This window comes from Dendroctonus ponderosae, unplaced genomic scaffold (assembly GCF_020466585.1).
Source record: "Dendroctonus ponderosae isolate FM_Combo_2020 unplaced genomic scaffold, Dpon_F_20191213v2 Dpon_F_20191213_2, whole genome shotgun sequence".
Lineage (NCBI taxonomy): Eukaryota > Metazoa > Arthropoda > Insecta > Coleoptera > Curculionidae > Dendroctonus > Dendroctonus ponderosae.
Genome location: NW_026018165.1, coordinates 14,638,392 through 14,651,062, shown reverse-complemented (window position 1 = coordinate 14,651,062; position 12,671 = coordinate 14,638,392). Strand labels below are relative to the sequence as shown.

The 12,671-nt window shown below is 33.1% G+C and overlaps 1 protein-coding gene across 1 annotated transcript in view; it reads right to left on the bottom strand.

Moving 5' to 3' along the window:
* LOC109544432 overlaps positions 1–12,671 on the bottom strand; it is a gene marked incomplete in the record, with an annotated part of 92,985 nt that overhangs the window by 70,857 nt on the left and 9,457 nt on the right. Inside the window, 1 exon segment of the mRNA XM_019914594.2 lies at positions 5,720–5,781. Within this exon segment, the coding sequence (XP_019770153.1) occupies positions 5,720–5,770 (51 nt within the window).

Genomic DNA, 12,671 nt, shown 5'->3' with positions numbered 1-12,671 from the left:
ATTAAAAGGCAGGATTTAAAGTTTAAGCGAAGATCGTTCTGTTCTATGTTATTATTTAATGGGTTCTTTAACAGCGTTAAATTTTCATTTGATCGTATAAAGTTTTGCTAACGAGCAAGGTTTTGCTTTTTACTACACGCGGAGTGTAAATATTCCATTATTCATAGTGGATTTGCCATGTGGTGATCAACAGGTTTGTTACAGAAATTAAGCTATTTTAAATTGAAATTGGAGGAACAGTCGTCTTTTGAATTTTTCTCCGTTTGAATCTGTACAGTATTTTAATCATTTAGTATTTTTGTAAACGTTTGTTGAACAACGTCCCAAAATGTAGTCACATTAAAGGTTCAAAACCAAAAATCGCTTTAAACTGTTCCTCATATCAAGCCAATATTCTAGTGATTTATTTAATGAAACACTATTTTACGTGACAGTGTTCGATCATGCCAAAACAATACTAAAATTAATTGTTTGAAGGTTTTACGTTCCGTTCAGAAGCCTGCCAAGTAAACTAATTAATTTCGAAACAAAAGCTTTTGAAACTGCAAAAGTACGATCTACATTTGCAATTACTTGAAGAATCTGTTTTCTTAATTACAATTAGTCAACTTAGCTCGATAAATTCGGTTTTTCTTGTTATGGTTGCCAGGTTAAATCTTTGCGGAGAACTGAAAGTCTCTTGCAAAGGAAAAATATAAAAACGATGACAATTTAGTTAGAAAATTATATATATTTACAATATATTTGGGATCCTGATTCAGAGACTGTGGTAACACGATTTGCTCAAAAATCCAATTAATTTTTTTGCGTTTCCTAAACCCCAACTTTAAACCTAAAAACAAGCTAAATTACAAAGTCGGGCTGCGATCAAATAAATATGGAAATAAAACATTGACTTTGGGGGTAGGATAAGCTGTCCTAAGCTTCTTATGCAGACGAGTGGAGACTGAGGCTTCTCCCGGTTGTTACGTGTTTCATATTGCTCTCACGCGTACGCTTTAATCCTGATCTTTTGTCACCGTTTTTGCCTTGATATGATGGGTTATGTTCTTGATTTATTGCTCGCTTTCTTGGGCTTTTTAATATTTCACTGGAAATTTACGGTGATTTATTGTGGTTCCTCGCCATAACGCTGTCAGTTTAAGAAAGAGCAAGGGGCAACTGCAATTTATTTTCCTAATTTCTCTAATTCCGTCAAATCATTTCTAAGAAATGGAATGGAACGTCTTAGGAGCACCAGCTAAAACACTGATATTTTCTACTGAAAAAGTGTCTCTTGAACTATGAGCCATTTATATAAAAAAAGTTACGGAGAAAATTCGCTATCAGTTGACAATTGGTGAATATAGGCAAACTATTCTTTTTCAACTAAATCAAAAAGTATGTGAACTAATATAATTTTCCTTGATTAATCGAAATAGTAAACAAACGAGTATTTCGATTGTCTCCTGTTCTTTTACCTAAAATCAATGACTAAAATGTCTTTTCATAATAGAGTATCAATATAGCCCCGTGTTCGATGTTAAAATAAAAAAACTGGAATCTTTCTGATATTATCCAGATAAGACTTGGAATAGAGTTCTTTAGGGGTAAAGTGCAAATTGGATTTTCAATACAAGCTACGAAATGATAATTCCCACAACAAATTTCTGCTCTTGTGCACTCGATAGAAAATGAAACGTTCTGAGCTAAATGGGTGTTTCCAAAGTTTGAGCAAATTTGTTCCCTTTAACAAGTTTTCGAAAAAAAATCTTAACTTCTTCAATGTGAAAGCAATGAAATTGAGGTGAGGACTGAATTATTTATTATGTGCCGATGTGTTTGGACAATTTTCCGTACATACAAATATTTCAGAAACGCATTTAAATAGTTCTATTGACTTCGAATGGGCTTTTAGAACCACCTATTTAGATTCGAATGCATGATTATTTCATTCCCGGCTTATTGTAATTAATTATCTATTTGCGTTTCATTTTGATAAATAAAAACATCTAAGAAGTTTTTGTATGTTTTGTTAACTTAGAAAAAATTAGAGCAACAAAATTATGTTAAAATTGAAACGCTCAGTTCATTATTTCTGCAATAAAGCTCTTTTAATTTTTCTTCTGCATTTTTTAAATCAGTCGATCATTAAATAGATGTTTTAAATCTACAAAGCAAAAGTTAAAAATTAAATAGTTCTGCCTCGACTGGAGAGTGGAGAGTTTTAGAGCATTGTTGAAATTTTGTATTTATTTTGCAGGTATTTGAATTAACTAGATTTTTTTCGTCGCATTATTTTTCTATTTGTTTAGTTAATTTGTTATTGTATTTATGATGGAATAAAATAGATCATAGATTAAATTTAAACTTCTGTAAGTGCTGTTATACAGGGTGGTACTTAACGTTAAGGCGTGACTTTAAGGGCACATCCCCACGTTAAAATAAAGGCTAAAAATGCAACGTGAAAGCAAAACATTGTTTTTTATTGATATCAAACACCCACTTGACAATTTTTGTCACATTTGGCGCCGATTTTCATTGCAATAACGCGCTAAGTGCGTTTAACTTGAAAGGAATTGTGAGCTTCTACATCTTATCCGGGATGCAGTATTTTGAACAAAATTGATATAAATAAGTACGCAAATAATTTTTTGAACAATTTTGTACTTCTGCGTATTAAACAGCTAACAATACAACTCTTTTGTTTCTTTCGATGTTTTTCTATCCTACTTTGTTTTTGAGACGGAAAACGGTGGGCAAAAATGACCTGTTTTGTATGAGCGTTTGTCAACATTTACCTCGGAAGTCAATAAAAACCACTCTTTATAGAGGCCTTCAATTCGCTGTATTTTCCTTATGCAATCGATTTTGAGTTTAACTAAATTATCAGGTGATTGAATGAATATACAGTTTCCAGAAACGACCCGATAACTATTAACAAATTTTAAGTCGACAGATTATCATTGAAAACACTCCCAGAAAAGTACAATAAAGTATGGCAAACGCCCAAAAGAATATCATTAATTGATCAAATAGCAACTTGRCTTAAAGATAGCAATRTTGGAAATGTTCTTCTTATATAATGCATAGTTTGTTTCGTATTTTCAATCCTGATTCAGTGCRAATGGCGGCAGCAGAAGCATTTCTATTGCAACCGAAAGAAAATTAATAACTCCGCCTGAGGGGAGTCTGGGGTGACATAGAACTTAAAATAATGCYCCTATTCCACCTAACAACGAAGCCATATTTTTTCGTTAATGGAACAGGCGCAATATGTCACCGGATTGTCGAGGCTATTTCGAAAAGCTCTCAGTGTGCATGGCCTGACATACTAACACAAAATGTGATCAGGATATGACAATTCATCAGTTATTTTTTCCCCTATTTATTTTGATAAATTAGTGGGATTTTATACACTTTTTTGAGGTGCTACGGGGAAAGAGAACCCGAGAAAATGGGCATGAAATATGGACGAAAGACAGCAACTAAAAACCATTTAATACCGAAGATAGAAACATTGAAAGAAGCAGTTTATGTGAAACTCAAATCATCTTCGGCTACTTTCATTTTTATTTTAACGAGAAGGTATGTTGGCTATGGCTGTTGTCGTTATCCGTTCATTGAATCAATAAATTTTCCATTAAATATTAGATAGATTCCATATTTAATCCAGTTGTTCGAGAGCAACTAATAAGAAAGAACCGAGAACGCTAATCGATATCAAATACCTTTGCCACTTTCGGTTTGTTTATTTTTCGGATAGAAAGGCGAAAACAAAACCCGCGACATTATTTGCTCGTTATACGGACCATGTGTTTGCCTTTCAATTTTTGGGCCCCAAGATTAAATATTATTTTAAATAATTAGAGTTTAGCAGCCGCTTTAACCTTTTGGGGTTGCCCGGTTGCCCCCACAAAACGGGTCAATTAGTGAATGATTAGATCTTAAGTCCACACAAAAACGTACTTAGGCATTCTTGCTTCTTCTACTGGTTCCATTAGTTAAATTATGCCATCGGAATGTTTTCGTGTGCATTCATCAGAAAAACTTTGTCGAGAATAGGCACTCAAACAGGTAACTTCTATGCATATAACGTGATTACATTTCGACTTTCTGTTTAAATTTTCATGGCAATTTTCTCTGGACTTTTATGTTTTAAAATTAGAGTTCACGATCAAAGGTTCTGCCCCAACATGAGAAGCTGCCATCCGTGCAGCCAAGATGCTTTCACTATTAAATTTCCTCCCTTTTATGAGCGCTGTAACGTTTTAATAGGAAAAATTCGAATATTTTCTGATCTACCAGAAATGTACCAATTAATTTCCCGTTTTTTATGTTCCATTAATTTGTCGTTAATGTTAATGGAAATAGTATCAGTATGTGGTTATGTTCACACAAACATAGTAACAAACATTTCAGAGTTTAGTCGATTTGCAAATTATAAGCACAAATTTATAAAAAAAGGACATACAAAAAAATTAAATTACTCCTCTAGAGAAACACAAACAGAAATGTGACACCAAAAATACCTTTTTATATGTACCATATCTTAAGTTCTCTAAGAGAAAGTTGAGAAGTTTTCAGCTGGAATTGAATGAGAAAATTGCCAACAAAAGGAATTAATATCTACAGCACTAAACCGAAAAAGAACCTGCAGAGAAAACTGAAAAGAAAAATACTGTTACTTACTGCGATACTTGATCAGTTTCAATTAATTTACATTGACTGCAAATTTATTTATTTTCTGCCAATACATTGGGTGCTAAAATATTTCCATTTTATTGCTGTAATATAATAATTCGGCTTTTTTAGTGCGTTTGAACAGCTATAGAAAGCCTATTAAATTATGCAATATTGTAACTGTATAAATTATTTTATTTGATTACCCAAACTAGGTATTAAATATGCAGCACAATGAAGCTTATTAGTGGGACATTCTGTTGCTGAAAATACAGAAAATTAATGCCCTAATTAAATTTACAAAATATATAATTGTTGTTTAACAAGTTCTGGAAGTTTTGAATCGAGAATGGAAGTTAAATAGTCTTTAAAAACTTAACCGTGCTGGTGAGAGAACCATTGATATTCATTAGAATAGCGATTACCAATTGGGTAAATTAATGAATAGTTCCAAAAACACTAAACCTGCCGAGACAATTTACTTAGTCAAGCCATTTGCTCTGTTCCAGTATTCGGACGAGGAATTTTCCGAAAAATTGAACTGGCACTTAATTGACCATGCTTTTAATTACCCGAGATAGGTAATTGGTTTTTGGGATCAAGCAACGGAGTTTATCCAGCCGCGATTTTTCACGATGCCAACGGTTATCTTTCCAGCTTTTTGGTTCATTCTTAGGACAATTCTTTTGCCAATAAATGCTACATTGCAGCTTTAAAAGCCGAGCTTTTATTGTTGAAGTGTTACAGAAATTGGCCGAATGCAGTATGAAAAATATTTGAGCAACTCACAAAATTTTGAAAACAAATGGGTTTGTAAAACGGCTTCTTATATGAATCTTCTTAACCGTTTTTTTGGTTTTCGACAAAACATTTACATATTTACATATTGCGCATTAAACGGTCAGCTTCCCCGATCCTGTTTTGTCTGGAGCAGTTCAATTTGGATATTTGATGTTTCATGAAAAAATCCACTATTTTTAATGCATAAAATAACTATTCATTATTATTAATATCTTCTATAAAAACGCAGTTTTTATTACTAGAACTTGCCTTTTAAGTAGATGATAAACCACATTCCCATGGAACCAATTCGAAGCAGTCTAACCATGTTTGTTCTATCTGGAATTGAAAATAATTGTCGCAGTAACTGAAAATTATCAACAGTCGACTAAACTAGCAATTATGTATGATTTAATTAATTAGCTTCGAGTCTACGAATGCATGTTCAGTTAAATAAACAGTACTCAGTGTCAATATTGAGCTACTGCGAGCCACTAATGATCATTTCTTGCATTAAGATTCATTTTATTCATATATTTTTTAATTTTTCAAGCAAATTTAACTAATTATATCATATGGAAAAGCACCACTTTACAACGATTTGAACATGAAATACAGGCACCAAGAAAATAATTTGTTGAACACCATTTGATTTTCCGCAAAAATTCACTTTTTCGCTAATTTTAGTACAAAATAGTGTTAAACTAATACTTAATATTACCGCAATAAATTGCATTTTTTATTCACGTAATTACAAATTTTTTGGTTGAAAGTCCATCAGCAGCGCTAAAATTAAGTTACAGCTTCGAAGTAAAATCAATGAATAAATTAAAATTTAAATAACAAAATTTGTTTTGGTTTAAAAAACAAAAAAGTTGCATTTGAAATTTCGCTTCGACCACTGATGAAATGTTCGATTGTTCATGTGATAATTTCGACTCAAAGTATAAAATTGCGCTAGCGAACGATCCATCAAAAATTAAAACTTGAACCCAATGAAACATGAGTTTCAAACTTCTGCACTTCCTCAGGAACCATTCCAGGATTCAGTGGTAGCATCGTATTCCATTTTGTCGGTGAGCTTGCAACAGGAATTTCCTGTTTTTAGGCTCAGGTTTGTAGTTACAAGGAAACTTCAGCCTCATCCATACAACAGTAATTATTTTAAAAAAATGTTGAGCTGAAAGCAAGAAATTGATCCTGTAAACTGACCAGATCTAAAGCTGGAAAATCCGATAGAGCAGCGATTTGAACTTTACGTAAGGTTTAGTTGAAGAAACGAATTTAAGAATTAAGAATTTAAGAATTTACCACATTGATTTAAGAAATTCACATGCACGATGGCATGTGAATTTCTTAAATCAATGTGGTCACAAAGTCTTCCAACTTTACCGGTGCGTTTCCCAGATTTATTATTTGGTTGTTGATCACTCGGCAACGTTTCTGTGATGGATCGCTCAGAAAACACGATTAAACGGTTCAGAATGGAATATAATCTCGCTATATAAATGCACGTGGCAGCGATGCAAAGGTTCTATAGACCAGGTAATAAGAAATATCTTATCGTGGAAAAAGAGTCTTTTGAACGCTGCAAATCTGACCTCGATTTAGCCACTGAAAAGCCAGATAAATTCAATAATCGCGCTGGTTGCAAACTAGAACATACTCCGACACGCTGAAGAAAGCAAAAAAACCGCATTAAAACTGATAAGCAGAGTCAAGAGTTAAGCGATTATCTTATAAAATTTGCAAATAAGTAATGATGCTTATTGGAATCATCTGATTTCCTCATAACACCGGGACATTTTAATTATTTCAGTTTGCTCCCATTCTCCAACAATATCATGCAAATATTTTCAGCTCATGCATAATATTTTCTATGCAAGTCTAACACGTGTACAGACCTTTACTGGTTTCCTACTTGCAATCCCCGAGCGCGAAGTTAACTTTAAACTAGTGGAAAACTCCCTGAATTGACTATTCCGTTTTAATGGTACAACTTTCCATTGGAAGGAAATCGGCGAATAAAAGATTAGCCGCTCAACATGTTACGCACATGTGAACACATTAAATCTACCCAATCAAAGCATAAACTTGTGCAAAAGTGGGCGAATTATTAATTAGAAGAGCTTAGGTAGCAAAGCTGTTGTTGCACAGTTGAAATGGAAGGAGCTTGAGTATGAATATTGTTGAAAATTAAAGAGAAAAGCCAACACAAGCTGCATGCTAGGGAAATGAATAAAACTGCAATAAATGTAAAAGAAAAGATACTTTACTAAAATTGTATTTGTTTTACTGTTTTCTTTTTCATTGGCTAAAACACTAGTTGAGAATATACTGAAAGGCTTAAACCTGTTTAAGAACGGCGAAGTTTTTTAGAGCCTCTGAAAGTTTTATTTCATCAAATATCAGTTCACCAGTTCCTGAAAAGGCCGTCACCACCTGAACAAAAGAGAAAACTTCCGGCAGCTAAATAATAAATCGGAAACATAATAAAATATGGATAAAATAAATATAACCGCCGACCTCCAAGACATGAGTCAGATGGGTCTAACTTTATTGGAAAATAAACGTCCTTGTTCGCTAAGTGGGTATAACGAGAGGTTTAATATTTAAAATGGCCAATTTAAGCCAACAATTATTTCACTGGCACTTAGCGCAGTAAAAACGTTTCAAACAGCAGCTGCGCTATTTCAAGTCCAGTTTGCTTCAAAATCGGTAGTTCGAAGAAAAACATTTTTTGAGTTGAATCACAAAACACAATCATAAAGCAAATAAAAAAATCAAGTCCTTCAAACACAGCGTTCAGCATATTTTCATTCCATATTTTTTAAAGTTTGCAAACATTTTGCCTTTCTGTTAAAACTTAATAGAATCTTATGAGTTTTTGTAAACTTTTTTAATTTCTTTATTTTTGCAATTAAAAACCCATTAGTGACTTCGTGTAGAAAAATACTCTCCTCTAAATCATGAATTGTAATTTTGTTCCTCTTCTTTATGTGTGACTGATGTTACAGACAGTTTCTGATAAACTTCGCACTAGTTACAGGAAACGACAGTTAATTAAGCTCCTGTACTGATAATTAGGAAATTAATGGCAGTTTGTTCCAGATTTCAAATCTCTAGATCCTTTTTAGATGTATCTGCTGTAAATTGAGGAAATTCCTAATGATTTTCTTGGTGCGCTGGCTGGATACGAAACGATCTAATTTTCATGATTAATTGCGCAGCAAATATTTAAGTAACATGATTTCTAAAAGCTGGTTTCGGTCAAAGTGTAGTTCGTTAAAGTAGCACAATTGGATCAAAAGGAAAGAAAGGAGTTGTGTTTGTCCTAATTATTCGCAAACTTTAATTGAAAGAGATCAATGTTTTTTTCAAGTCACGTCCAGCAGCTTGCCAAAATTACATTAAACTTACCAGAAAGTCATCTGGGGTGAATTCGATTAGTAAATAAGTAGCGGAGTTTTGGAGAGGGTTAAAGATATGTTTCACCTCAATGGAAGGGCTGTTGAATTATGTAATTTTCTTATTCTGTTTACGTGATTGTTTTTTGATTATACTACAGTTTAAATCCGAACTACTGAGAAATGTTAATGATTTTTTCCTGAATTGTTAAAGTTCAATTCTCAACTGCAGCTAAAAAATTCAACTTTCTGAGTATGAAACAACAAATCGTTCAACTAAACCGATAAAAATAAGTTCAAAACTACCTGAATTGTTTGAGTTAATTCTTTAGTTTAACGGCGCTGAATGGTACATGTGCCTTTCAGCACCAACTAGAACGAATTTCAGGAATTCAGCATTAAACTTTAATGATATTCTCTAGAGATCTCAGCTGGAACTGTCTGCTTTTATAAAGGTTTGATCTAATAACTCAGAAATTCAAGCCGGCACGAGAGTGATGGATACCTGGAAGTTGGAGGTTTATGGTTTCGTTTAAATATACGAACAGATATTATTGTCCCAAAAGTTTATTTGGAAAATTATTGCCAGTCAATACTGCGTAAAACTTGTTAAAAACTAAATTTTATCTGCTGTTAGTTGGAAACACAACTCAGACTTGCTCCCATTCCTTGCCAGTTGAGGAAGTTAATTATTTAGAACATTGTCGATAATTTCCAGATTTTGCAATCTTCAGCAGACAAAAACCTTTTTAGCTTAAATATTATATTTTCCTCTTTTAATGGTAGTTTTGCGGAACATTTTCATTGCACTCATGCAACTGAAATGAACAAAAACAACTATTTGTCTAAATTGCATTACACCAAGCTCGACTTCCTAATGGTGCCCGATAAACCATCAAACTTATGTCCACTGCAGTCCGGCTCGCAGAATGGCCAAATTATACCGAATTAAGCTCCACACCGCAGGTAAGCATGCAGTAACTATTTAAATAGTTGCTGAACTTTTTGCACCGCAATATTTTCAATCTGACAAAGTTTGGACAAACGCGAAATTCAAATGCCTTGGTTAGCAAGAGGAGTTTGGCCACATGAATATTGAATGTTAATGTTTGGGGCATAAATTATGTTATTAAATTTTATTTTTATTTAATTTGTACAATTCATCTGTCAAATGTTAATTTATTTGTGTTTTGTCGCTCAAAAACACATAAAATATCTCGGAAATTTTAATCAAGTAAATATCCCATAAAATTCGCTCTGTTTCCAAGGGAATATTATTTTAATAGCTCAAGCCAATTGTCGGTAATAAAGCGGTCAAAATCCCGAAAGGGTTTAAACATGCAAAAATAGATTTAAATGAAGGATCAATTTATTACTCACTAGCGTGTGGATTTGGCGAAAGTGAAACTTTAACTTATACCGACCGCAAACTAGTTAATTCAGAAAGACCCTAATCACTGAAATATACATTAGAGTCGCTGAAACCCCCATAACTAATGCTAAACACAATTACCGGCGTCAGAAGTTCTTGAAGCTTTCAGAGCGCTGTAATTAGACTTCCAACAAGCTTCCAGCGAATTTTATGAAAATTATGCTTGAGATTTACAAAAAAAATAACAAAAAGAAACGCGCAAGAAGTAACACTGTTAGTGTATTAGAATTTACGAAGATCCTCAAAGAGCAAATTGGGCCATCAAGAATCGTGTACAAATTTACTGCATCTCGACCAGTTTAATTAAAATTAAACCTAATGCATCTACAGCGACGAAAATAGAAAAAAGATTGTATGCGACTGGGGAAATTTGTTAGAACTTTGGGTCGTTATGAATGATTTATACCGCATTCGGACCTTTTAACTAGTTTTTAAAAGTCAACGATAAATCCTTATTATAAAGGGATTTTCCAAATGCAGAAATGAAAAATTGCTTTTATTCAAAAAACTTCAGCTTTCAGACGAATCGCGTAATTATTTAAGACTATTTTCATAATGGTGCGAAGGGTTTTTCCGAAAAATGTAACCGCTGTTTTATTATTACGTACATAAAGTAAGTTGTTTTTAAAAGCTTTATCCGTTTAGGCATTTCGCTTTTTATTTTTTACAACTATTTATTTTAATTTAGAGAATTAAATGGGACAATTAGAGCAACAAAATTTCTAAAACAATTAAGATATTGTTCGCTTAATAAAGCACAAGGAAAAAGAGAAAACAAGCAATAAAAATGTTGAAGCTGCTAGAAGAAACCGTTGTAATAAGGATGATAATAGCAAATAAATTCCACGTGAATAAAGTAAAAAAAAAGCTATAAAAAGCAGGCTGTTGTCGCCAGATAATTTACTGACGGGAAAATAATTTCAAAAGTTTTTAATTACATCATTAAAACTTACCATCAAAGCGAATCTTTGGGAAAATTAACAGAGAAACACTGCAAAATTTTGGTTTTCAGAACTCACCTTCTTGTAAATTATTCTCTTTTTGTTGCGATTTCCACTAACAGAAATCCCAAATGTTTTCCAAAGCATTAAAAATTGGGACTCAAAAAAGTCCTCAATTTATGTATATTGCCTTCATACAACTTTCAACACGAGTGCGGTAAGACGATAGGAAAGGTCGCATGTGGAAAATCATGCGGGTTTGAATTGTTTGCTGAAAGGGCGTTATTTTCGTCCCCAAAATGCTTATTATAACTTTGGCAACTGCAAACATTGGAAAATATACAAACTGTTAAGGACTACAACTGATTTCCTGTATGTTTAAGCTTAATCGAAAAGTTACAGCAATTATGAATCAAAGCTGGCAAGTTTTTCGGGTTTTTAGACCGTCGAAGAAAATATTTTTTTCCGAGCGCTTCGCAAGCTTGATGAAGATTTTGAAGTGATCATCTTATTTACGCTGTTATATTGTGAATTAAACATTGTTCTTTTCGTTTCCATTCAACACCATCCTTTTCTCCGACAAGAGACCGAAAAATTCACTAGTTTCCTTTAATAAATTTAATGTGCATCAAACTGAATTATTTATGAATATAAACATTTTTGGTAATTGACATAATTGATCGGGCAGTCCAAATATTGTATCTACAAAGTGAAAAATTTCAAAACAAAGTCTGACAATTTTTCTACGTTAATTGTAAATTCATATGTTCATATCATCGGGATAATGAATTATTAATTGCTGTATTTACCCAAGTAATGAAGCAGAATTGTCTGCCATTAATGGCTGACTCATAATTAGCTTATCTTAGTCAAATTAACTACGCTAAGGATATGAGAACGCATGCAATGTTAAATGCCAGACAGAGCAAACATAAACACAAACATTTTCAACCCTTTTCGTACTATTTTTCAACTATTTACTCCAATGTTTTATGCAACTATTAGCTACAGTGTTAAAGTATTTCAACTCCTTTAAATAGCGATATACCAGGATATTTCCTGATATAATGAAGCTTTGGCCACTGTGCTGTTGAACTTTACATTGGTTTTTGGATGATAATGAGCTACACGTGAAATGTCCATATTTTAGATTGCGCTTTGCTGCCTTTGATGCCTTTTCAGTTGTATGTTTTATCCGGCAAAATATCTAAAAATATAGGGGTCTAATTTTTCGAGAGTTTCAGACTGAAGTGTCTTCTATAGATTATCCGAATTACAACTCGTTACTTGTTGTGGCTTAGAAGTTCCGGTTTTTGTCGATTCAATTAAACCTTGGTATAACTGGTCGTTTTTTTCTTGGACCTTAGACAAAATTGCGATGCTTTCAGTACAGTGTTCAGTTGTTTAAACTCGCACTTTTGCATATTTTCAACCAACGTTGGTCAGTTG